Below are 27645 nucleotides of genomic sequence, written 5' to 3'. Positions count from 1 at the left end.
TTACCGACATCTCCATGTTATTAAACACCCTTCACTCTCTCCCCACCCCTCTGCCACCCTCGTGGCTGCACAATAAATAACATTCTCCATCTCACTTCTCCCAGCAGAGAAGGAAAAGCTTTTAACTCCAGCTTAAATGTTCTCTTTTGCTAATAACATGCAGACAATTAAGACCCCTATTTCAAAGGCAGGCAGCACAGCCCATACCAACTTCTTAATCATCAGCATAAACATACTCTAGAACACACAGAGTTCAGGTCCCTCTGGGTACAGCTCCATCCAAGAACCACGTTCGTTTATCATCAGGAGTTAACAGGCGAAGGAGGAGACACAGCCAGTTCAAAGTTTGAAAACCACCTGACTGACTGTAATCACAGCCGCCTCCAATGATCGCACACAGCATAGAAAGCACAAAAAGAATGAGAAGAAACTATAAAAGGAAGCAAACTGATCCTCAGTTTTGCTTAAAAAAAAAAAAGAAACCCATACTCCTTCCCATTTCCAAACCAAACTGCCTAAGTTGAAGCTGGCATTCTGATGACACCCGAAGATAAAACCACTGATGAACTGAGGGAGAAAAAAATGGAGGCTTAGAAAAAGCATACGATTCTTAACAGATTCCCATTCTTCTGGAGCTGAAGGTGGCTGGGAGAGTCGTAAGTACACAGAGCTTTGAATTTAGCGGGACGCACATACGCCCACATTTTCTCATGAATGTTAACACTGAGTGCTCACAAAGCACGAGAAGTCTCTACGTAGTATAGGCTTGCCTTCATTTTTCTGGGAAAACCAAAGTGTCTTCCAGCACTAAAAAGAAACAAAACTTAATACATGTAAATAAAACTAACACTTTCTGTGCAAACATCTCCAGCTAAACAACAGGAAAAAGTTAGTAGACAGTTTGCCTTCTGCTACGTTACCTGGCGGCGGGGGGGGGGGGGGGAGCGCTTCCCTTGTGTCTCAGCTGGTAAAGAATCCACCCACAATGCAGGAGATCTGGGTTCCATCCCTGGGTTGGGAAGCTCCCCTGGAGAAGGGAAAGGCTACCCACTCCAGCATTCTGGCCTGGAGAATTCCATGGACTGTAGGGGTCACAAAGGGTCGGATACGACTGAGCGACTTTCACCCACTCACAGGTTACCTGGGACCCCAGCCCATCTGCCCCGGAGTCCCTGCACTGATGACGTCTAATGTGGTGACCAAAATGTACACGGGAAACACAGATCACAAAAAAACGGTTTAACTCTAAAGCTTAAAACGTTAAAACGGACGTTCAAGCGGGGCAACTCCGAGTGACCTCTGGCCAGGTGGGAGCACACTGTCCATCTTTCTCACTGTGGCCACCTTATCACCACATCAACCCACAAGGGCACGTCCAGCCTCATGAGATGCTTTAAAAGACAAAAGGCGCGACCCAGAACGGCACCCGAGGAGGCCAGGAAGAGCCGTGCCTCGAATGAGGCTGAACAGGGAAGTAAAATTAAACTATGGAAACTGGATGAACAAAGGCAAGACCAAGAATCAGAGGCACACACACAAAAAAAGATTCACAAGAGGCAGGCCCTTGTGGCTGTTTCACAGGATCCCTCCCGAGTCCGCTCCCTCGGTCCGCAGGGATCAAGTCACACAGAAGACGGAACGCACCATCTCCCCCTGGAAGACAGGGGTGGCCACGGAGGTGACCTGAGCAACTCAAGGATCAAAAGTTCACGTCAGGGTATCTTTGGCGGTGGTTGTCTAATCGCTTAAGTCCGACTCTTTGCGACCCCATGGCCTGCAGCATGCCAGGCTCCCCTGTCCTTCAGCATCTCTGGAGTTTGCTCACTGAGTCGGTGATGCCATCCAAGCATCTCATCCTCTGCGGCCCCCTTCTCCTTTAGCCTTCAACCTTTCCCAGCATCAGGGTCTTTTCCAAGGGAAGAACAGTGTATCTGAGAAGCCCTGAGGAGTCCCAGGAGATGGGCCATGACCCTACCCAGCAATAGGACCGTTCCCTGGGCAAGTTCACTTCATTCTTGGGGCCGCCAACCCTACAAACCTGGCCAAGGTCCTTCTGCGTAGGACAGACCTCACATCACGTGCAGCATTTTACACTAAAAGAAGTCACCTTTGAATGGCCCTTTCTTCCTAGTGAACAGGAGGCATAAAAAGAATATGAAGCCTCTCACTGGATGCTTGCCTGCCTGCCAAGAAGCCACCAAGCAGTGAGTCTGACGACAGCAAGGGAATCTGATACCCTCGCCATTAAACTCGGCCAGTTCTGAATCAATATGGGATTCTGAAATTAGGGACAAAAAAGTCGACTAAAGTGTCAAATTTAAGTTTGTTACCCCGGACGCGCTTATGTAATATGGCTTTTCTCACCTAAAACTATAAAAATAAAGTTAGCATTCAGGCCACATGGGTTCAGAACAAAGTTTTATGATTATAACGATATCTTACATATTTATGAAATAAGTGTCCCAGATCCTGACTCACTGCTTTTCTCTCTGTTAGAACCTGAGCCTCCTTCTTGCCTCAGGAATCAAGAATATCTCCAGCAATTCAATACTTGGGAGCCGTGATGGTTATCAATTCCTTCTCAAAGTCAGTGAGGGCCACTGGAACGGTCTGTGCAACTCAAATGGAATTATTCAGAAGTCCTTACGCACCCAAGAAGAAAGGATGTGAGGCTGTGCACTCCTGTGCATTCGTATGTTGTGGGGGCTTTTCCCCAAATCCAAACACCTGCACTTCCCTCAAATGTTAATATGTTCTGGGTAAGAGGAACCTTGAAAAGTCTAGAAAACAGATGATTCCTGATACTGCCCACAGTGAGAAATATCACTTTGTTTTTAGTAAAGAACTGATCTTTTGGGGAAAACACTGTTTTCTAAACCTAGGTTCTTTATCCTCATCTCTAAATTATCCTCCCATTTCTATGTTCCACCAACAAACAACTCCCAAGCCAACAGTAATATCATTAAACAGAAACAGTACAAATATTGCCACCTATAGTTGGAAAACGAAATATATTTGCTTATACTGTGACCTGGAAGAGAAACAATATAACAACAGAACATAACATTGTCACACTTCTCATGCCCTGCACTAATTCTACAACCCTAACACTTATCATTTCTATACGATTGATTCATTATTTTAACCCTCTTTTACATGGACTGTCAAAAGACTGTGTAGTCTGCTTTGCTACCAAATCACAAATGAATCAGTAAGACAGAATCACTTATTCAAAGACCTACTGCATCACAAAGTTTAAAAACTCAACTTAGGGTCTCTTTTGATTGCTGCTACTTGCCTAGGACCCAAAATTTAAGAGCAACAGTAAAGGTGGCTTAAACGTCTTAACTCAAAAGTAGCAATTTAATATGATCTCAATCTATCACAAAGGAATTAATTTGTTTCTTCCATAAGTCACATAGTATTAATGTTTTTACTGAGAAGTAAATAACTACATAACACAGAAAGGTTATTAATTAGCAATGAACAAAAAGGTTCTTCCCTTTGGGGGGCATGCAGAAGCAGTTTAGCAGGAACTCAAAAGTACTGCTGTGATACAGTTCTAAAACCATTCTTAACATCAAGGATTTCGTTCTTGAGATATTTCATATTTTTCTTGAGGTGTATCAAACATATTGATGCTCCCAGAATCCCCAAACAGCTTTCCAAGAAGTTTCCTGGGGATGTGGGCACTCACTGCACTGAAAACAAAGATGCCAAGGCCCCGTTCAACCATGTTGCATCCTGGGAATTTCCTGGTGGTCCAGTAGCTAGGATTCCAAGCTTCCACTGCAGGGGACACAGGTTCGACCCACTGTGGGGGAACTAAGATCCAGCAAGCCATGTAGCAAAGCCAAAACTACATAGTAAAATTTTAAAATAAAATTAAATTTGCATTCTGCATGGAAAAGAAATTGCAATCATCTGAGGACTCTCATTTACCCCTCTCTTTATGCTTTTGACCAAAAAAATTTATTCCTTAAGGACACTACTTTTCAGTGATGACATAATAAACATTCAATAAAACTAAAACAGAATATACATTAAAATGTCAATTGCTTGCAAATTCTACAGACTCCTGGAAGCAAAGAAAAACCTCCTACAGAGAGAATTTAAAACAATGCATTATACTGAACAAAATGTATATATATAATATATATAATATTTATTATATTAAATAATATATATTTATTTAATATTACATTTAATTATATATATGTTTTCAAATTGCTTTCAAATGTCACCACAAAACCCATTCTTTTTTAAGGGTTCTTTCTCAAACGCCAGCGGTAAGGACACGGGTGTAAACAGGGTAGGCCACGTCCTGGGCAGAGAGCGCGTCGACCAGCAGGGCTAGGTCTGCCTCAGGCACTTGGAGCTGGGATGAAGGGCAAGGCTTACATTCCCGGGGACCCAGCCTCTCACAGCTTCCTTCGGATCCAGACAGTATATCCAAACTGACTTCTGAAAGCAATCTTGTGCCCATTTTTGCACAGCTGCAAAGATGGCCTGCTCGGTCTTAGCGATCTCTTGAAAACACACACGGACCACCTTCTATCGATTTTAACAGTTCCTAATTACTCACACTTGGCTAAGCCAGGTGGCCCAGGCTTCCCGTTTCTCCTCTGCTAATGCCCACTTAAGAGCCTTCCTCTGAGTCCAGCCCTTTTCTCAAAGAAGAGCAAAAATTTAACTACCAGTTGACTTATAAAATTGTTCACAGATCGGGGGGAGCGGGCAGGGCAGGGGCGGTGAATGTTGAAATTGATGATTCAGGGTTATCTCAGGCTTCCAACTAGAGTAATTCAGGAACTCTACAACACCCTTGTTTTCATATTTAACACCTCTAAAATAATGTTGCTTCATGAAATCAACAGTATATCACAGCTTGAAAGCAGTTTTCTTTTTGTAGTGATGCATGAAATAGCGGTATGTCTTAAAACTGATAGCACCTTGGAGTAAAGAAAATACAATATCCATGTCAAAGGTGAAGCTTATACGTTGTGAAGCGGGTAACTATACACAAATGAGCAAGATGACTAAGCCGACAGGGAGCAGAGGAGACCGTGGCAACTACACTACGGCTGCCGTGATCTCAAGAGCCACAGCTCAGATCCACTAACTGCTGCGAGGTGAGGCTGCGGCTCCAGTGAAGTCAGAGTTTCACCATTTTCCATGAAAATCCCCGGGCTTTAAAACACGACACAGACAACACTAAGCAGGGTCCCTGGACAGTTCTGACCTGGAAGCCATCAGTTTACAACCCCTGACACTTATGTCTATCTTACTTTATCCTGAATAATTTAGCTCTGAAGACTTTTCAAGATATTTGGGAGAGGGAGCATGTTAAAAATGAGGCTCATAGACTCAAACTAGGTTCAAATCCTGGCTCTACAACTTATTCACTGTGAGTCCTTATGCAGGTCACTTCACCTCTCTGAGCCTCCACTCCTCAACTGTAAATCACAGCATACCTCACTGGGTTTTTATGAGGACTATATGAGACAGTAAGCATATAAAGGCCTAAAACACAGTGCCACAGAGACTATCCTTGTTTGTATGAAACAAAGAGGGAAGGCAATGTACCATCCCATGTCAGGCTGGCCTTCATCTCTATGCCGTCTGCCTCATTCTAACCATCAAAAAAAAAATTTAATGCCATACCTAAGGAAAAAGCTATCACACTTTCACTCAACAGAAAATCCCATAAATAAAGGATACATTTTTATGTTGTAATAAAATATTCCAGAAGGTTAACAGCAATATTCACAAGTAGACTGTGCCAAAATGAGCTGCAGCTTGCCAAAAAAATAAACAAAAACAAAAAGCAAAAACAAAAAACCACCAAGGAACTAAGCCAAATGCAGAAACTAGTCCAGATTCTTCTGACTCCAAACCAAATCTGATGCTGGGCCCTGAGTCAGAAATTTGGTGAATCTGCTAACCCCTCTGACACCAAAGTCCTTTGTCTGATAGCAATTTCAAATTTGATTACCTCAGTGGACCTAATTTGGATCTGGTGAATATGAACCATAATTTACCAGAGGAACCCTGGCCAGGAAGGCACAACAAAAAATAAACAGCACATGCGCTCACACAAGCAAAGCCCGCACTTAATCCCTTTCATTCGACAAGCTGGACAGACCTAGAACAATGCCTTCTGTCTTGGCATCCCGCGGTTTTCTGGGTTAATGCAGTGTTTCATCACCAGCGGTACCTACAGCTAAAGCCTCTCCGTGACAGGGCACAACTCAGTGCCCGCCAAACACACAATAATGCTTTTCATCAACCTCCAATAAACACACAAACATACGTCTATGAAATTTGCTAGGGACGAATGCCTATTTTACTAAGAGGTTTATCAGGTGACTCTTCCACCTGGCAATCAAAGTATCTTCCTGGGTGATGATGACCCACTGTACGCGGTATGAGCTGAAATGCATGCCTTGGGAAGATGTTTGTTCCACTGGGCTCTTAGATGCTCAAATCTTCCCCTTGTTTTCTAACACAGACTAATTCAGGAAGACAAAGCAAGCTGTGCAAATTCAACCATTTCTTGTTAATATTCGACGAAGGCAATACCCGATCTTCCGAAGGCCGACATGACAGCGTGAAACCCCCATAAAAAGCAAACACGGCCCACACGTGAAGTCATCAGAACCACCTTGCGCTTATTCCCCACCCCCAGTAGGAGAAGCTGAAATGGCTGTGACCTGTCTTTTGGAATATAGTGTGTGTAGAACAAAACAGTACCAGCAACCTGGCCATCGCTCAATCAATCAATACAATGTCTTCATCACCTCCTGCTATTCCCCATACAGCCCCAAACCCCCCTCCAGCAACATGAAGGAGTGAACTCAGTCAGACTATACACATACATACACACACCTCGATTCTGTTGACATTCCGTCCTTCACTTTCACCCTAGACACCAGTTAAGGTCACCAGAATTAACTCACCTAGACAAAAGTGGTAAGATGTGCTCTGGGTCGATTCTGACACTCGCTGGAAAGGCAGACAAAGCACAGACCACACCGACATGCCTGTGATTCACTCACCCAGTTGCATTTCCCAAAATGCTCATTTAGAAAACATTTTTTTTTTCCAGGATTTTAAGAGTAATCATGTAATTAAAAAAAAAAAAAAAGACCTAAGATGAGAGGCAGCGGTCTTTATCCCCCACAATACTTCCTGCCCCTTTGTCTGGGAATGTGTATCTCTCCACCTTTCTAAAAGCTCACTGGCGGCCCTCTATTGCTACTAATTAAATGGAGAAGTAGAGAATGAAAGAGAAAGCTCCTCAAAGAGAAAACCAGAGGAGAGGAGATCCCCCTGGGTAAATGAAACAAAGGTACTTTTCATCCTTCCCCTCAGTTAACTGCACGGAAACGGGGGTATTTTACAAAAGTCCAGCATGGCAAAATGATCGGAAATGCCAATACTTGCTTTGCTATCGCTGTTTGATAAAATCAACACCACAGCGAGCTTTACCAAGCGCCGTTAAAGCAGTAAGGGGTTGAAACGTACCCCCGACACTTTCCCCACCCTAAGACACCTATTCCATTACACACGGAACGCGCGCGCGCGCACACGTACACACACACACAACCAGGATAGGAAAGCTGACGGGAGAGAAGCCATAACATTGTCGAGTCTCGGATAAGAGCCTCTCTATTAACCCCACCCCTATCACCAGAGAAAGAGGGGATCTCAGAAAAGAAAGGAGAGGAAAAAAGAGAAACCCAGAAATCCTTGAATTTCCAGGCATTAACTTTTCATGAAATGCACAACCAGGATAGGAAATACCTCCCCGCTGAGTAATGCCTCATGGGTTGTAAATTCACCTCTCGAAAGGGGAGCCAGACCTGAGAGCGCACCCGGCCAGATGGCCAACCCCTCCTACCTGCTCCATCCAGCCTGCCCGTCACGCCGCGCCGGCGACAGCCTCCCACCCCTCTTTTTGGCAGCGCAACACACCAATAAGGGCCGAGCCTGGCTGGTCGCGAGAGGGCTGAGCAGTGAGTTAGCAGGATCGCCTCAAAAGGGGGGAGTGGGAACTCGCGAGGAGAGAGTGAGGGTAAAAAACAAAGCCCTTTGCAGGCAAGCGGACGGCCTCGGGGGCGTGGCTTACTTAATTGGCTTCATCAATAAAAAAGATCAATGGAGCTTCCTCCTTCCACCCGCCCCAGAGGGGCTGGATCCTCGGGTTGAGGGGGGCGGGGGGGGGGGGCGGCGGGAAATGGCAGGGCTGCAAGCGTCCTCCAAGTTTCCAGCAGCACCTGCCACCATGCGCGATCTCCCCCTCCCACCCCAAAGACCCCGAAATGCACACTCTCGGCTTCAGACTGTGCAAGACGGAGGGTCGGACCCGCACGGCTCACAAGGTTTCACCCGCTCCCACCGTAACAAGCACACACACACGCAGTAGAGCACTTGCTGACACCATCATGAGAAAGTTCCAGTGGGGGACACAATCCAGGTTTCCGCCGAGGCCCCGGGCTCCCCCGCGCGGCGCGGGTCTCTCCAAACGCGACACCCATCATGGACTCCAGGGCTGCAGGGGCGAGAGGCGGAAAGTTGCCCCACGGACCCGGGAGACGCAGCGCGGAGCCGCACGCGCCCCCCTCGCACCCAAAGGCGGGGAGCGCCGAGGGAACCCCAGCTCGCACCGCTTTATTTACCAACAGTGCGCTGCACCGGGGGGAGGGGACGCCGGGCGGAAGATTGTGAGCACCCCGCCGGGACCCCTGCCCCCGGACGCGCCCGCCTTTGGGGTGCCCCTGCAGGCGCGCGGGTTGGCGGGGGGATGAGCATCCAAGGGGGTCGTCCCAGTGCCCACCGCCGGCCGCCGCCGGGAGGGAACTCCCCGGGGAGTCCCGCGGGGAAGGGAGAGCCGCTCACCTCTTCTTCCGAAAGTCCGTAGACCGGCTCCCCGAGCCCGGTCGCCATGGAGCCGGCGCCCCGCGCGGGATCAGAGGCGCTCCCGGGCGGCTGGGCTGCGGCGCGTCTGGGTGGCCGGGTCTCCCCTCCTCCGCCGCCGCCTTCGAGGACGGCCGGCCCGGCGCCGCAGGTGAGGGGGCCCGAGTGCTCGCGCCTCGGCCGCTGCCTGCGCCGCTTCCTCCCGGAAGGCTGCGGACCGTGCGCTCCCGAGAGCGCGCCGTGCAGCGGGCGGCGGCGGCGGCGCGGCGCCCCCGGGCTTCCCTCCTCCCGCGCGCCCGCCGCTCTCCGCCCCTCGCCCAGCCCGCTCTCCAGCCTCGGGAAGCCGGCGCGCCTGCCCCTACGCCCTGTCCCTCCCGGTCCCCGCTCTCCCCGCCCTCTCCTCCGCCCCCTCCCGCCCCGGCGCCCGGAGGGGACCTCCCCGCCTCCCCGGGGCGGGCACACGCGCCCCCCAAGCCAATCACAGGCCGGGCTGGGGGGCGGGCCGCCGGGCTGGCTGGGTTCGCCCCCCCCACGCCCCCCTCCGGCTCGCCACGGGCGCCCCCGGCCGCGGGGCGGGTCTCAGAGGAGCGCGGGCGCTCGGCCCTAGGAGCAGACCCACCCTCCTCTCCGCTTTGCGGGAGTGGGCGTGCTGGGCATTTGGGGGCACTGGAGACATTTTCTACAAGAAAGTCCCATTTCTCTTCCCCGAGGTCTTTCTACGAAGAACCCTGGGCCCGCCGTGATTATTAAAGGGGGTTGGGGGAGGGAGAAGATGGATGTTTCTGGACACCTTTAAATTCTTGGCAAACCCTGGCAAGCCCAACTTGGCGGCTTTGTGGGCGCCCCGGAGCCGGGCCTCGCGGCCGGGGAGAGGCTGCCCCGGCGTGGCCGCGAGTCGCCACTGCCTGCGTCAACCTTGCCGGGAACAAAACCGACCCGGCGCCCGCTCTGAGTACACGCCCACCCCCTCGAAAACCTTTAGCGTGGCTCTTTTGAGCCAAAGGCCACTCTTTTGTGATCCGCAACGTGAAATCGCAGACTGAAGTTTAAGGTTAACCTCTGCAGAGGCAAGCTATTAAGACATCGTATTAGCCATGGTAGGGTTCTTCCCACGTCCCGGCTACTGTTTCTCCAGCAAGCAGTTCATTTAATCCATCAGATGTATAGGAACGCCAGAGACTAAATTAAAGAGAGAAATTAGTCACTCGACTTTTTCAGGAAGCCTGTCCTTACATTTCGTTGTTAAGTACAGTTGTGGGTTCAGAAAGGAAACAAAAGTAGAACATGCTATTTGCCTTTGAAAAGAAAACATCAAAGTGCCCTCTTTGGTATTCACAGGGTGCCTTTAGGATTTTCATTCAAGTCAGTTGTTTCAGAAAGCAATCACGTGGTCCCAAAGCCTCCCCCCAACCGAGCCCGACCGCAGCTCCTGTTCTAAGTATCTAGCTGGCTTTCAAACGAAGGGAAACACCCGTCCTAATAGAAGCTTTCCTTTGCCTCCTGACAACATGGCTGTGGCTTAAAGTTGTGCGAACGCTGGATTTTCTTTCCAGACAAAGCCCCTTGGCGTCAACACCCTACTCAGAAGCCTTCTCCCCACATCGTGAGCCAGTAAATCACAGGGCTGAGATGCCACAGAAGCCCAACCGAGAAAAAAAAAATCACATTTATGGAGGAACAGTTAAAAAGACGATTCTCTGTACCTTCTGTCCAGGCCAAAGTTTTTTTACTTTTTCAGATCTACATTATGTTTCTTTTCATAAAGACTTGCAAAAACACACACACAAAGGCCCACACAAGAATTCCCATGTGCTCTTCAACAAGCCTGTGGTTTCTACAGGAGTTACTGCTCCTTTATCCTCGCTAGCCAGGTCTTTGTCAAGTTTTGTACAGTTTTTTATATGAGGGGAAAGGTAATCTTTTTTCAAATTTTAAATAGAAACTTGTAATTTCTAATTACACGGAACACCCTTCCCACACCTCGTATTGTAGTGTTAGTCGCTCGGTCGTGTCCGATGCTTTGTAACCCTGTGGACTGTGCCCCATCAGGCTCCTCTGTCCATGGGATTTCCCAGACAAGAATACTGGAGTGGGTTGCCATCCCCTTCTCCAGGGGATCTTCCTGACCCAGGTATGGAACCCAGGTCTCCCGAATTGTAGGCAGGCTCTTTACTGGCAGGCAGTGTATGGTTCTGGACTTTATCTCCAGGTGAGGCTCTATCCTCTGGGAACTCCAGGGGTGTATCCTGATTCCTCCCCCTGCCCTGTCTCCAGGGTTCTGCTCCCACGCCCCCACCACAATAGTCTGCACCTGCCTACACTCTGGGGTCACGCCCTGGGCTTTCCCTAAGGCATACTATGAGAAATTACAATATGAAACTTGCCTCACGTCATGTACTGTAGAGGTATTGATAAAATTGTGATCTTTACCATTTAGTGTTTCCTATAAGAAGACTCAAACAAGTTATTTATTTCAGACCTAGGAGGAAAAGCCTGGTTTCTTCCAAGGAACTGGTAAGCTTTTGCAGGACGCATGGTGACAAGAATTATTTCAACTAGTGTTGTTTTTCTAGTCACTTTGGCTACCAGGAAACTTAGGACTCATTTTATAGCCCTGAGGCATAAAGTGAAAGTCATTCAGTCACGTCCGACTCTTTGCAACCCCATGGACCATACAGTCCGTGGAATTCTCCAGGCCAGAATACTGGACTGAGTCGCCTTTCCCTTTGCCAGCGGATCTTCCCAACCCAGGAATCGAACTGGGGTCTCCTGGATTGCAGGTGGATTCTTTACCAACGTTATCAGGGAAGCCCTGAGTCATAAAAGAACCCCATAAAAAAACAAAATCGATCCCCTGTGTAATTATGTACCAGCTTTCCCCCAATATAGTGGTTCACTACCCTGGATACACATTGTTATCATCTGAGGAGCTTTAAAATGATCAAGAACCCAGTGGCAGGCCTAAGAGACTACAGTTTCACTGGTTCAGGGTAGGCGCACAGACGATGGTAGTTTCAGGAGCTTTCCAGGTGATGCTAATGTCCCTGTAAGGCTGAGAATGAGACCGTTGGATGGCATCACTGACTCAATGGACATGAGTTTGAGTAAACTCCAGGAGTTGGTGACGGACAGGGAGGCCTGCAGTCCATGGGGTCGAAAACAGTCGGACACGACTGAGCGACTGAACTGAAGGTTGAGAATGGTAGCCCGGGCCAGTCATTCCCAAACTTGGCTGCACGTGTCTAAAACCACTGGTGTGTACCTCCCACCCCTATACACTCTGATTAGTTATGCAGGGGCACTACCTGTGCATCAGGAGTGTTAGAAGCTCCCGGGTGATTCTAATTTAGGCATAGCACCATCCAGAGATCTCTGGCTTAGACTGATACTCTTTGCCTGTTTTCCATGATCCTGATCTTTTCTTTTTCAGTTTAGAGAAAATTACATTTAAAAACAACATACTTAAATCCTTTGTGGATGTAAACAGATGTACTTTTTGTGACTAATATCATGGAGCAGTTTTACCCACCCCCTACCTCTCTGAAGTCTCAGATTAGCATCCAGTTTCTTGCAGGAGGGTAGTTCAGATCAGAGCGCACAAACCTTAAGAGAAATTGGTCCACAGTCTCTCCCGAAGTGAAACTGTCGTGCCTTCTTCAATCGGTTTCACGTGTACCCGAAGATTATATGGCTTCCCTGGTGGCTAGGAGGGCAAAGCGTCTGCCTGTAATGTGGGAGATTACGGTTCTATCGCTGGGTTGGGAAGATCCCCTGGAGAAGGAAATGGCAACCCACTCCAGTACTCTTGCCTGAGAAATCCCATGGACAGAGGAGCGTGGTAGGTTATGGTCCTTGGGGTTGAAAAGAGTCGGAAACGACTGAGGGACTTCATTTTCCACTTTCCAACAATTATATAGAACCAAACTTGCAGATCCTTCTCTGGGATTTGTTCCATTTTGTTCCCTTCGGAGGCTGCCTTTAACATCTTAGATGTGATACTGTGGGTGTTTGGTGAATGCTCTTTACTTGGATCATCACAAATGAAAAATTAGCAAGAACAATTTAAAGTACAAGGTACAATGGGTAGTCACAAATAGGGAACATTTTAATGCAAAGCCTCTTTACAAATTACTGAGTTGACTTAGCAAGCTATATATATCTCCATCAAGTCTGGGACGTTCCCCAAGCTGGATAACACATAGTGTCACATATCAACATGTTTCATGTAAATAACACTGGATTTCTTTTCTCTTCAATTTTTGGTATTTTGTCTTCTTTGAAAAGAAAGCTCATGAAGCAGATATTTTGAAGATGGCCCTGTACCTGTAAAACCCGATGTCATCTTGGGACTTAACAGTGTTCACTGACGTATAGAGGAATCTCACAGATTTAAGGCGTTTAGGATTATATAATAAACCATGCTTCAAACTTTCGACAAATTAGCTAGGCTTTTTAAGAAATACGTTTTGAATACCTATATGTTATTCATTCTTGAACCCTAAAGAAAATAAAATTTCTGAGATAGAGGAGCATGATTCCAATTTTCTCCAATCTGACAATATACCTGCTTTATATCTGGCTATATTAGCTATTTGCTTTTTCCATTGATTAATATTTCTAGAATATTTGATTTGTTTCCACATTTTATTGTTTCTTTTTACATTTTAATGCATCTTCTTTATTGAATTGTGCTATTATTGCTACTTGTTTTTTATGGTATTGTTTCCCTCTCCTAGTTGGGATGCTAATCACTACCTTTCTGTTCTTTTCCTGTTTACCTTGGACACCTTACATACATACCTTGCTTGACAAGTCAAAAGTTAATATCTTAATCCCCTATCGGAACAATACAAAAAGTTTAAGTCACTGCTTTTGATCATCAACTCCTCCCGTGGTATTACTGTCCAATTTTGTTCTGTTCATTTTTTAAACCACATTAGATATTTTTGTATACATTTTTTTTTAGCTTTACCAATATATTTTGTGGTTTTTTTTTTTTTTTTTTCACTTCTTAGACACTCCTCTGAGATTGTCTTCTTCTTTAAGGATATCTTTTTAAATTCCTTTAGTTAAAAGTCTCATCGGTGATAAACTTAGTTTCTGTTTATCTGAAAATGTCTACCCTCGTTCATGCAAGATAGTGAAACATAAATTAGAAGCAGACTCTAAACCACTGTGAAATGTAGAAGGAGGTAAATGTTCTTAATGTGACTGAGTTTACCATCCCTACCACTCTGAAGTGTCGGTTTGTAAATGAATTTATTTGGGGGTTATTGGGCAGATGGAACCACCCTTAAGAAAAACCACTCAGTAGGCTTATCCAAGAAAAAATGGTAGTCTCATTCTCAGCACTTTGAAGATACTATTCTTCTGATTTCTGGCTTCCTTTGTTAACGGTGATTGGGCAGCTGTTAGCGTAATTACTGTTCCTTTGCAGGTCATCTGCCTTATCTTTTGTTGTCGTTTAGTCCCTCAGTCATGTCTGACTCTTTGTGGCCCCATGGACTGTAGTCCGCCAGGCTCCTCTGTCCTGGGATTTCCCAGGCACGAATGCCGGAGTGGGTTGCCCTTTCCTTCTCTAGGGGCTCTTCTTGACTCAGTAGCTGCTCTTTATTCTTGGTATTCTAAATTTTCTATTATTTGTCTCTATGTGACATTCCTATTTATCCTGCCTAATTATACTTTGCACTGTGGGTTTAAATCTTCTGTCCTTTCTGGAAAATGCTCAGTTATCATCTCTTCAAACACTGCCCTTTCTGCATCCTCTGTGTCTGCCCTTCTGGGACTCCAGTCAATCAGATGCAGGCCTTCTCACTCTGTCGTTGAAGTCTCCTAACTTCTGTAACACGCTCCATGTCCTTGCCTGTCTGTGTTGCGCTCTGACTGATTTCTTCCCCTCTCTCTGACACTTTGCTAAGTAACTATTTCATTGAGTCTAATCTTCTGTTGAACCCATCAGTTGAGTTTTTTATTCAGCAATCAAAACTTTCCTGTCCAGAAGTTCTGTTTAGTCTTTTTTTCAAATCACCCTCCTCATTCTTGATAGTTTCTTATTTTGAGTTTCCAAATTTTATTCCATTAAACTAAATATCTCATAACTACTTATATTTTTCTAAGGAATATCTAAAGGTTTGGAATATGTCTTCCATGGTTTCTCCTGACTCTTGCTCACTGTGACTTCATTCTATGTGTGTTTAAGGTGATTCATTTGGTTGTGATTTTATTTGGTTAATCTTTTTCTATGGAAATGCAAAGTGGTTTTGTGTTTGTTTCTGCTAAGGGGACGCTACCGTCCTGGGACCACTCTAGACCCATTTGAGAGCTTTGGTTTCATATAGAAGGCTGAGATTCGCCACTGGCCCTTCAAATTAGTCTCCTCTCAACTGCAGCATGGAACAGCATTTACTTGCTACTTACTGCATTATTCTTTGGTTTTAGCTAACTTTTTCAGGGTGGAGGGGCATGGAACACTGAATTACTGATCAGGGAATATTCAGGAGGAGTAAATGCCCCTGCATTTACTTGTGATAATGTACTTGACCATGTAACTTACTTACTCCAACAGAATATGAGCAAAGTAGCTTTGTGACCAGTTCGAAACAGACCATAGAGGTTTTGCAAATTCTGCCACTTCTTATGTGCTCCTGAGCTACACCATGGGAACAGTTCTTTCCAGGCAAGGGTCGGTCCTCTAGCCTGGGTCCCATAAGGACACACAAGAAACAGACCTGAACGTGACCTGCAGCCTGGAGCAGGGTCACTCAGCTTACACCTGGCAATGTGCAGTGTGGTGAACTAGAGATAGATTTATTGTTTTAGCCACTGAAGTGTTGAGATTTTTGCTACAAATCATTATCAAAGCCAAGGCTGACTGGTATATGGAACCTCCACGGTTAATTTGTTACTTACTGTAAGTCTAACAATACATTTTAGAAGCCAAGATAATTTATAGCAGGAAGACCCTTCAGGGTAATTAGACCCTGTAAGCTAGCTGTAGAAGCTCTCTCTAATGACCTTATTAAGTAGACAGGCACTTGAAAGTTAATGCTGTTATGTTTTTCTACCTAAAAGAGGCAGAGTCCTATTTGTTCTTTTAAATAATGCCTTTACATTCTGATTCCCTTCCCACTGACTTAGTAAGCTTTAAAATCAAACACCAAATTCTTCTTTCCTAGAAGTTTGGAAGTGTGTTCATTACTTTCCTGTGGCCACTATGATGGATTTCGATGGCATAAAACAATAGAAATGTGTTCTCTTATAGTTCTGGAGGCCAGACGTCTGGAATCAGCATCACTGGGCTGAAATCAATGTGTTGGCACCCTCTCCAGAGGCGGGGGGCCAGTAGGGTGGGGAATGGGTTGGCCTCTAGAGCCACATTCCTTACATTTCTCTGCTCACATCCCTTCCCTCTATCTTCAGATCTGTGTGTCTCTTGTTTGAGGTCATTACATCACCTTCTTCTCCCCTCACATTCCCTCCCCTTCCCCCCCTCCTCCTCCTTCTTCCTGTTATCCAATCACCCCATGCCCCCTTCTTATGAGAACACTAGTGACCTCATTTAGGACCCACCCAGATAGTCCAGGATAATTGTTAAAAAGTGTTACTCAGTCGTGCCCTACTCTTCGGGACCCCATGGACTGTAGCCCGCCAGACTCCTCTGTCTATGAAATTCTCCAGGCAAGAGTAATGGAGTGGGTAGCCATTCCTTTCTCCAGGGGCTCTTCCCAACCCAAGGATGGAACCGGGGTCTCCCATATTGAAGGCTGATTCTTTACTATCTGAGCCACCAGGGAAGCCCCATCTCAAAATCTTTAAGTATGCCTATACACTCTGTTCGGAGAAGGCAATGGCACCCCACTCCAGTACTCTTGCCTGGGAAATCCCATGGACGGAGGAGCCTCGTAGGCTGCAGTCCATGAGGTCGCTAAGAGTCAGACACGACTGACGCGACTTAGCAGCAGCAGCATACACTCTGTTGCTGAGTAAGGTAACATCACAGGTTCCAAGGATTAGGACCTAGATATTTTTGAAACCCATTTTTCAGCCAGCCACAAGAAGTATGGTAGTAAATTTCAGTCTGCATTTTTTCTGGATGCCACGAATGCTCGATTATTTGTGTCCAATTTTTTTGGTAGAAAGGGGGTGATTATTTTTTACCGCTCATCACACTGCATTTTCATTTGCCAGAAGCAATAAATTATGTCTTTTTGACTCTGTGTTAAAAGGTCTGAAACAGCTGCTCTAATTAACAATTTTGACACATTTATTGATTTTTTAATAAATAATAATCCAAGTGACCCAAAAACTCTCCACTTAAAGGGTGAAATATGTCTTTTCTTTTTGGAGCTCCTTTACCCCACTGATAAATTTTTTAAATATGCTTCTAAAATGACTTTCTCTGCTTTCATTATTTGTATTAAAAATGGGAAAGATTGGGGCAGTCAGTAAACAGCTAAGTTGTAAAGCTTTGCCTCGCAAGGGTTTGTTTCTTTTCTCTCTTTATTTTTGGCTGAACTGGGTCTTCTTGCTGCCCTCGGGCTTTCTCTGGTTGCGGGGCGGGGGAGCTCCTCTCGGCCGCGGGCTCCAGGGCCCAAGGGCTTCAGCAGTTGTGGTGCACAGGCTTAGTTACTCCCTGGCGTGTGGAATCTGCCTGGACCGAGGATCGAACCTGCGTTCCCGGCATTGGCAGGCAGTGTCTTAAACACTGGACCACTAGGGAAGTCCCTCCCTAGCAATGTTGAGAGAACTTTCACCTGTGTGCTAGAGAAGGGATGGAGTGGCAGGGCGGGGGGGTGCTTGGGATGATTCCTGAAAGACTGGAAAAGAGAAAGATGGTTTCACATACTGGAAGTCCTCTTAAATCACTAGTGGCTTCGCTTTATGAGTTAGCAATGGAGATAAACCAAACCCAACTCACACAGCTAACAGCAGGGGATAATTATCCTAGGTTTTCTCATTTTTCCCACCTCTCACCTGCAAATGCAGCCCCCAGACTGCTCACAGTCACCCCTTCTCCCACCTCTACCTCTACCTCCTTCCAGCGTTGTGGTCTGTTCTTTCAGTGTCACTGGTTATGTCATCATTTAATTCCCAACACAGATGACTCTTCCACTTACTCTGGATTCTGTTCACCAGCATCTCTAGAATATATCCACGTGACTGTTTCCCAGTCTTATCAAGTTGATATGATGGATGCTGGTAAGCAGCTGCTTTGCTTGCCATGGACGGCAAGACCTGAGAGAACAGGATTGAAATACTGAAAAGAAAAAGACCAAAGGTTTGACCACATACTCTGTGAGCAGGATTGTGGAGAAGCAAAATTTTCCCATGTTGCTGGTGAGAATGCCAAACAATAAGAATGTGTTCGTATCTGACAAAAATTACACTGGTAACATTAATCCAGCCTACTTCTAAGACAAACAGCATTGGCAAAATATGAAGTGGCATGCATTTGAAATATCAGAAGGTTGGAAATAACCTCAGATGTCCGTCAATAGAGAAGTGGTGGAATCAAGTACTGATCCACACAATGAAGGATGAGGTAGTTGTAAAAATAAATGAGGATGCTGTCTGTATACAGATATGAAGTAGCTCAAGGTTATATTGTTTAATTAAAAGAAAAAGCACAGTGCAGAACCATGTTTATCCTAGGATGCCATTTAGATGCAAATAGGAAAATATGTTTGACTCTAGAAGTACAGAGAATATCATAAGGGTTCTGGCACTTGACTCTGCTTGTCTGTACTTGGCTTCATTCTGCAGCCTGGCTCTTTCTGTATAATAAATGAGAAGCCCTGAAGCCCAAGCTGTTCTGTCAAACCAAGGTAGGTCCAGCCTGAGTCACTGTCCCAGCCCAGTGCAAGGGGGAGGGGAGGACGGAGTGGAGTAGTTGACAGCATTGTCTCATATGGCATGAGAGCAGAGAAGGAGCCCAAATGAAATGCAGTCACTGAACATGCAATGACAGAGATGCCCACGCATCTTTAAGAACGGGGAGAGACAGTCTCAAAGTATGTCCAGATTTCAAAATTCTGCGAACTATGGAAGACAGCAGATATTGGAAGCCTTCTTCTCTGGAGCATCAGCTGTAAAAGCATTGCTAAAAACTTCACATCCAAGAACGCAGGGCAATGTATTGAATTCCTGTTTGGATTGCACCATAGTCTGCTTCTGGTTTCTCCACTTCACCTGCTAGATTTTTCAGGGAGTTTGAAGCCTGTTACCTGGCAACAAAGCAGGAGTTTGGAAGGTGAATTCTGAACTGTAAAGGTGGAATAAAATCACCAGGACTCACGCCTCTGCTAGGACAAAACAGCTTTGGGTGTTATGTTTCACACCAAGAGAGCTCTCCCTTGGCCCCCAGAGAGTGTGGATGCCTCTGTGGAATTCTCCGGGGCCAGCCATAATGGAAATCTGGGAGGGAAGGGCGCGTGTTACTTATTGAACGGAGGCTAATGACCTCAGAAGCACTTGGGGACAAGCAGCAAGCCTCATACACGCTGGCTGCCTGCCCAATCTTAGCATTTACCGAGACAAGCAAAGCATCCAAGTGAAAGCAACCTTTCTGGGCATCCGAAGGTGGTGATGGTGAAGAAACTCAGATTATCTGAACCACCCCTCCCCACCTGTCTCAGCAGGAAGACTTCTGAGATCATTCTTGCTAACTACTCATGGAAGGTCACAGAAATAATTTCTCTTCTTCTCTTTTTGTTTCTCCTAGAACCAAATATCTTTAGATCACAGGGAAGGAATGTTCTGCTTTTCGTGGCTAAAACAGAGCCTGGGGAAATGGCCTTGCTACCTTCTGATAGATAGTTCCAGAAAGCCCTGCTAGCTAATGGCCACTCACTCTACCTGATCCCCAGGATCTGCTCCGTGACGCCTCAACTCCACTTAATATAAAGCAAACACAGCTCCTATGCTCTTACAAGAACAGAACTGTCTCCTAATCGTGTAAACTCAAGTTCTTTATAAAATAATCAGAAATCTTCTACTATTTTATAGCATTGGCTACCCTATGTTAAAACAGCAACACATTAAGAATACATTACATTCTTTAGCTTATCATTAAAGTTTCCGTTTGATACTGTAAAGCACTTCTCTGAGGCTTGTGGCATCATGCCACCTTCCTTCCTGTTGCTGCCTCCTCGGGTCTGACCCCTCCCTCCACATGCCTGTGCTGAGTGAAGACTTGGGTGCCTGGTTCACCACTATTCCATCCACCTTGAAGCCTGGGATACAGTAAACAGATGCAGTGATGTCCCTCCAACTGCCTGGCTTCTCAGGCACTTGACTTCCTCATTTCTAACGGCCTTCTCCTCTTCTCTCCTAGACCTTGTCAACATCCAAACTGCTCCAACCTCAAAAACGGGTGGCTTAAAGGCCATCTCCGATCACAGACTCACACCCCATGTCCCCATGGGAAGTCTCCCGTGTCCTTTGTCATCACAGTCGAGACCGTTATCCTTTCTGCAGTCTTCTGAGACCTCTTGAGAGTCATTGCACCACCCTCCTGGTCTAACTTAAATTCCAGTCTCTCCACGGATGTAAAGACCAGACTTTTGGACTCTGTGGGAGAAGGTGAGGGTGGAATGATTTGAGAGAATAGCATTGAAACATGTACATTACCATATGTAAAATAGATGACCAGTGCAAGTTCGATGCATGAAGCAGGGCACTCAAAGCCAGTGCTCGGGGACAACCCAGGGGGATGGGGTGTGGAGGGAGGTGGGAGGGGGGTTCAGGATGGGGGGACACGTGCACCTGTGCATACATGACGATGTATGGCAAAACCACCACAGTATTGTAATTATCCTCCACTTAAAATTTTTTAAAAATTCCCGTCTCTCATTTCAGCCCTGCTCTTGCATTTACTCCCCAGTTGTGTTCCACCGTCTTCTGTGGCTTCTGTTTTAGCCCAGCCAGCGCCTGGGCAGCTGAAAAGCACTGGCGAAAGGAATGGAGCCCACAAGCCTCTGCCCACTGTGAGTGAGTTCATCGTCCCCAGCTCAGCTGTGCCCTCTTATTCCTGACGCCTCTTCCGCTCCCTCACTTTCGGTGGATGACTTTGATTCCTGGTTCTAGGAGAAAACAGAAGCCATCCAAAAGGTGGCCAGCGACCACACCTAGAAACATCACCCCAACCACAGCTGCGTCCTGCTGCTACTACTCTGATTGTATGGATCAGTCACATGCACGGGGCCTGGACCTCACACCCTCCCTTCTTTCACCCACTGGATCCTTTCCAGCAGGCCCAGTTTGCCCATTACATTCTGGAACATCCAGACAAGAAAACACCCTCTGAAATTTAACAGAGGTGGTTTTAGACCTGACACCATGAACAGCAAGCTCGTGAAGCTTGGCCCCTGAAGTGATACAGCCTCAGAAGGACAGTGAATTAAAGACAAGGTTAATCAGTGGATGACAGGTTCAAGGAGAGCTCGTACCGTCCATCCTCACAGCAAAGCCGCAACCTCTGGGAAGGGGGCTGTCTTCACTAAGGCCCGTCAGCCTTTGGAATTTTACACCAGGAGGTCAATTTCAGCGTCCCGTGACACAGCCCCTTCAAGCCACTGTCAGGATATGGGCTTGGCTGGCAGCAATCTGACGCAGTGTGATAAGCTATTTGTTCTTGCCCTTCAGCTCCAGCATTATAAAGGACATTTTATGAATGATTTATCATGTTATTACGAATGCTGCAAGTCTAGACAAACCATCTCAGTCTCTCTCTTAAAACATAAACACACTCCTTTTCGTATTTTGCCCCAGGGCCTCTGAACCAGCTCTGTGCACACACCTGTGGGTGCCTGCAGGCAGGAGTATCATTCCTTCCCACATGAATAAGCATGGAGCCATAGGCAGCACCCGGATGCACTTCCTACCTTCACGGTCTCAGAAGCCTATTTCGTCCTTTCCATGCTTATCCCACCGCACTCCCAGCCCCGTGTCATCCGGTTCCAGGATGCAGGTGGACATCTCAAAACAAAATTCCTTTCTTATTTTCTCCAGTTTTGCAAAAAGATATGTGCCAAATTAGCCCAGGATCCAGGAGGAACTCGTTATTAGAATGAAATAAAGCAAGGTGCAGGTGTCACGGGTCCAGGCACGAATTAAGATGGCCCCTTCAATCTCTCTCGTCTCATTCATTTGGGACGTAGAACCTTCCTGCTCCCAGCTGAATTCCCTGATCACTCTTGCATCTGCTGTGTTTAAACAAGTTCACAGAATCTGATATTTAGCTCCTATACTGAGGCAGTGTTTTTGTTGTTAATATAAAATCGTATACTGATCAGATTCACCAGCCAGAATGAAACGAATGACTGTACCAGTTAATGAAATCATTTGATTAAAAAGAAAAAAAAACAAACCCAAACGCCCTGGAAAATATCATCAGTTCCCAATGTTGAGGGTAAACTGTCTCCAAGAGGCACCATGGGACTTTTAGTAAACAGAACTTCATTTTTATTAGCTGATCAAAATAAAACAGAATACAAGACTTCTGCATGGGAAAGAGTAATGGATTTAGTGTATTTGGTATAGGAGGGAGGAGCTGAAACAGCTAGGATAAGAAGCCATGGTTATACATAATAATCAAGCCTTAAGTATTTCTTTTATTATTGCCTTATCCTGGGAAATGGACTTTGGAAAAGTTCTGTAATGCAGCCTGTTGCAAACCTCACTTCCATCATAAAAGGCTTTGTTGGACCTCAGTCAACCTTCTTGTTTATGACCTGTTCAGATGTGGGCTATTAGAGGACGTAGGGAACTGAAATATTTCCATGACAACAGTTTTTAATAAAGAGAAGGAAATGCTAGATTTCTTTTTAAGACCAAACTGTTCTGAAATAAATAATTGGTCCAAAAAGGTTATTTGAGAGGCTTTTTTTGGTTTTTTTTAAGCTCAAATAATGTTCCAATGATTAGGTAAAAATTGGAGACTAAGAGCCAAGACTCCTGGCTCCTACTTAAATATATGGATCATGTAATCACTCTACGTTCCATTCTTCTGCACAGAATACAGATTATAATAAGAATGACATGTAGAGGTAGTTTTTAAATTGATTAGCTTATGATTATAAAGTGTGTTTTGAGGTAGTAAAATATTGTAAAATTTATGATGTCATTATCAGTTTTATAAAATAAAATAAAAACAAAATGTACTCTGCCTCTATTATGCCTGGAAATTATGGCCTTCAGCTTTTGACTTGAAAATTTTTTATTTTGGCTGCTAGAAGTTCATTTTGAAGGGATTTTATCATCTCAAGGATCCTACTCTAAGAAGCACACGCGTGCACATGCACTCATGCACGCACACACACACACGCAACCTGATAGCCACAAAGACACAATACGTGTTTCCTGACCCTTGAAGAAGATGACCAGACTCTTTGCTCTGATTATACTTCTTGCTTTTTCTCCCCTTTTTCACCAATTTAGGACATGAGACCACATCTGCAACCAAGAATTCTTCAACAGTTTCAAAATTTGTGTGAGTGAGCAGTCCTGTCCAACTCCTTGTCACTCTGGTTAATTAAATTAACTGATAAGCAGGGCTTCCAAGGTGTTCCAGTGGTTAGGAATCCACTTTGCAGTGCAGGGGACGTACATTCAATCCCTGGCTGGAGAACTGAGATCCCACACGCCACAGACCAACCCAAAGCCCAAGTGCCCCAACTAGAGAGTCTGACCCAACACAGCCAAGTAAACAACTACATATTATTCGACACGGCCAAATAAACAAGTAAATATTTTTTTAAAAGTTTAAAGAGTAGATCTTGAAGTTCTCATCACAGGAAAAGCATTGTAACTACCTGTGGTGATGGATGTTAACTAGACTTACTTGGTTCTGTTTCACAATATATACAGTGTCAAATCATTGCGTTACACACTTGGAACTAATGTAGCGTTATTATATTCTAATATCAAATAGTATATCTAAAAAAAAATCACTGGAGCAGCAACCATCCTATATGGTATATAGTATTTTACAGATAAGGACGTGGAGGCTCTGAGAAATTAAGAGCTAGCTCAAGTTCACACGGCCAGGATTAGAGTCTAGGTGTGTCCGACTCAACACCACTTCTGTGCAGTTTATGCCATGAAAGTCTCTGTCTCCATGTCCACACAGAGGAGTGACTACATTCAGTGACACACACCTTCGCCACAACTCACAGAGCTTATACCCCAGCACCAGGGCGGCACCTGCCCTCCAAAAGTCCATGCAGGAGGCTGGGTAGCACGATGCGTACAGTCCCACAGCTGGCATCTTCATGTTGAGAGGTCACCAGCTCTTCAAGACTGAGTTTGTGTTCTCAGGATAAAATGGCAACCCACGCCAGTATTCTTGTCTGGAGAATCCCATGGACAGAGGAGCCCGGTGGGCTATAGTCCACGGGGTCGCAAAAAGTCAGACATGACTGAGCAAGTAACTGAGCACTCAGGATACGAGTCTCACTTTCTTTTCGGTTCCTTGATGGTCTGGTGATGGTGATGTGTAACTATAACCTCCTTAACAACAAGAGGCCAGGTCAGCTGTTCTCGGCCTTGGCAGCCCGTTGCAATAACCCACGGAGCCTTGATAAGTACCAACACCAGGGCCCTGTCTCCAGAATACTGGTTTGTTTTGGTCAAGGGTAGGGCCCAGGCGTCAGAACATTTTAAAATCTCCCAGGTTAGCCTATTGTGCAGTTCAAAGCACGGCTGTCAGTTAATTTTAAGGACAGTTCATTCTCATTCAGTCTGAATACGATGATACCTCCATTTAAATGAGCATTTTTTAAAAGCTTATGCAAATAACCACCAGGGTGCTACTCCTCCTTTCAGCTGTGATTGACAGTAAGTTGGCAGTTACCACTGCAGGCTGACAGGGCTTAGAGGGCTATTATTCCAGCAGGAACAAAACGTGTTTTCATTAATTTTTTTTTGGCTTTGTTGCCACTTATTTCAGCTCAAAGAACCACCACACTCTAGCTTCAATATAATGTGTTACTCATTTTGTAACATTATTTCTCCTTTTTTGCTTTAGAACATGAGATAAGAAAGCTGGCCTACAATATATACCTGAGGACCAAACTCATTTTCACAACTCCATGAGCTGGGAAGTAGGATGTATAAGCCTCATGGGAGCTGGTAATACATAGTAATGGCAACACTTGAAATGATGAGGAATGAGGTCCTCACAAATGGAAATCAACTGTAACCTAGATTTGGATGTTTATAAGGCCTGTCTGAAGGCTGGTACCCAAAACATCCACAGCGTTTCCAGCTGTACTTGGGGTGCCTTGTGGTTTATTCCTCACAGGCCCAGGAGGCAGGTATTTCCCACCTAAGAAATCGATTCCTTTCCTTCTGTCCCTCAGAACTCTCCATTACTTTGCTCCGGTGACTTTCATGAAAGTTTATAATTTATCTCACTGAATGTAAATCAAATGGTGAAACCCGATGGGGGTGTGAGGAGCCCTGAGCTCTTTCTATAAATGTGTGTATGTTTTCTCTAGTTAAGTGCTAAAGTAACACCCTGGAGAATGGAAAGGATAACAGCGCAGGCACGGTGAAAGCTCTTTCCTGCTTTTCATCCAAACACCGTGTCACACGTGTTTTCAGAAAGCAGAAAAGCTAACGCATCGACAGACTCCCCCTCTCCAGATGCTCCCTGAACCCTATTTTTTTCAGCCTGCGCTTTCTTGAAGTGGACTGTTTTCATGAGAGTAACAAAAAATAGAGATAAAGCAAGAAAGAAAAGGTAGTGGAAATTTTTGCAACTAGCATTTTACTGAGCTCTTACCAGAGTGCTAGACTCCATACTAAGTGCTTTATTTAACCTACAAAGGAGCTGCTATTATTATCTCTCTTTCACAGAGAAGGAGACTGAGGTATGAAGGCTAGAATCTTCAGCCCTGACTGGACTCTTGAATGTGCTTAACCAGAGCTGGGCTTCCCTGATGGCTCAGCAGGTAAAGAATTCGCCAGCAATATAAGAGACACAGGAGACACAGGTTTGATCCCTGGGTCGGGAAGATCCCCTGGAGGAGGAAAATGGCGACCCACTCCAGTATTCTTGCGTGGAAAATCCCATGGACAGAGGAACCTGGCAGGCTCTGGTCCATGGGGTTGCAAAGAGTCAGACATGACTGAGGTGACTTAGCAGGCACACATAATATTAAAGAACTATTAATATTAGGCTAAAATCCAAATGCTGGGAGGGATTGAGGGCAGGAGAAGAAGGGGACGACCGAGGATGAGATGGCTGGATGGCATCACTGACTCGATGGACATGAGTCTGAGTGAACTCCGGGAGCTGGTGATGGACAGGGAGGCCTGGCGTGCTGCAATTCATGGGGTTGCAAGGAGTTGGACACGACTGAGCAACTGAACTGAACTGAAAATCCAAATAAAAGCAGAAACCCAGATAAATAAGTAGACCTCTGAGGATGCTTTTTCATTGAGGGTGTTTTCTGAACTTGAACTTCCACTGTCAAGGCCTCTTGGATAAAGATCCACAAAAGTCAAAGCCCAGGAGTCTAATAGGAGATTTTTCACATGTAAAGTTGGGATCCTATTACTCAGCCATAAAAAAGAATGAAATAATGCCATTAGCAGCAACATGGACAGTCCTAGAGATTATCATACTAGGTGAAGTAAGTCAGACAGAGAAAGACAAATATCATGTGATATCATTCATATGTATCTAAAAAATTATACAAATCCACTTATTTGAAAGATAGAAACAAACTCACAGATGTAGAAACAAACTTACCATTACTAGAAGGGAGAAGTGAGTGGGAAGGATAAATTAAGAGTATGGAATTAATAGATACCACTATATATAAAATAGATAAATGACAAGAATTTACTGTACAGCATAGGGAGCTATATTCAATAACTTGTAATAACCTATAGTGGAAAATAATTTGAAGCTGTACACCTGAAACTAACACAATATTGTAAATGAACTGTTGGTTTAAGTAAGCTAATTAAATAAAACTAAAGTTGGGATCCTAAAGAGTGAGCCACCATGCCTTCCTCCAGGGGATCTCCCCAACCCAGGGACCGAACCCAGGTTGGATCTCTTGAATCTCCTGCTTTGGCAGCTTGTTCTTTAGTGCCACCTGGGAAGCCCTTCCACAGACACGCTGTACCGCTAAGAACAGTCCCGGCCCTGGCATGATGGGTGTTAAGTTTCTCTCTTTGCATGTAATATTGAAAATGACTTTTCCCAGGAAAAAAAGTGTTATCAGATCAGTTTTTTCATTATTTCTGTTTAGATTTCCAGACTTTCCTTCTCCATATTCAACAAAAAGGTCACACTGTTAAGAAACACACATAGCTGTATTTATTTGTTTCATGTGAGGTTGATTAAAGCCACTTTGTCCTTGATCTGCACTTTTCCTATGCAGAGTTCCGCTATTGTCTTCCTCCATAGCTGTTTATTTTCTCTTCTCAGCCCTCCTGAATACATCTTGGAATAGAAAGGGAATTCCATCTTCTTTTCCATCTTGGTGGAATGGGTACTGCAGAGTGGCCACCACCGCATGCTGAAACACCTAAGCTATTTTCTTTACCTTCCGTATCCTAAAGGTAAACACTGTTCATGACCTTCTATATTATCTGAAGTCAATAATCAGAAGAACAGTTTGATATTTCATCAGCTGACACATTATATTACATGTGTTTCAGAGAATGAGGGATGATGGTGAATGGCTCAACTTGAAATGTTATAAAAGAGAG

General features: G+C 45.4%; 1 protein-coding gene across 2 annotated transcripts in view; it reads right to left on the bottom strand.

Moving 5' to 3' along the window:
• The window catches only part of NEDD4L (neural precursor cell expressed, developmentally down-regulated 4-like, E3 ubiquitin protein ligase), a 371596-nt gene extending 362433 nt beyond the window's left edge, over window positions 1–9163 (bottom strand). Inside the window, exon 1 of one of the 2 annotated variants that reach the window (XM_018039444.1) lies at window positions 8902–9163. In XM_018039444.1, coding sequence (XP_017894933.1) covers window positions 8902–8949 — 48 coding nt within the window. In that variant the 5' untranslated portion in view covers window positions 8950–9163. The remainder of the gene's footprint in view (window positions 1–8901) is intronic. The other variant, XM_018039445.1, reaches the window with a different exon arrangement.

This window comes from Capra hircus, chromosome 24 (assembly GCF_001704415.2).
Source record: "Capra hircus breed San Clemente chromosome 24, ASM170441v1, whole genome shotgun sequence".
NCBI classification, from domain to species: Eukaryota; Metazoa; Chordata; class Mammalia; order Artiodactyla; family Bovidae; genus Capra; species Capra hircus.
Note: the sequence above shows the minus strand (reverse complement) of the source record. Positions and strands in the feature narration are given on the sequence as shown.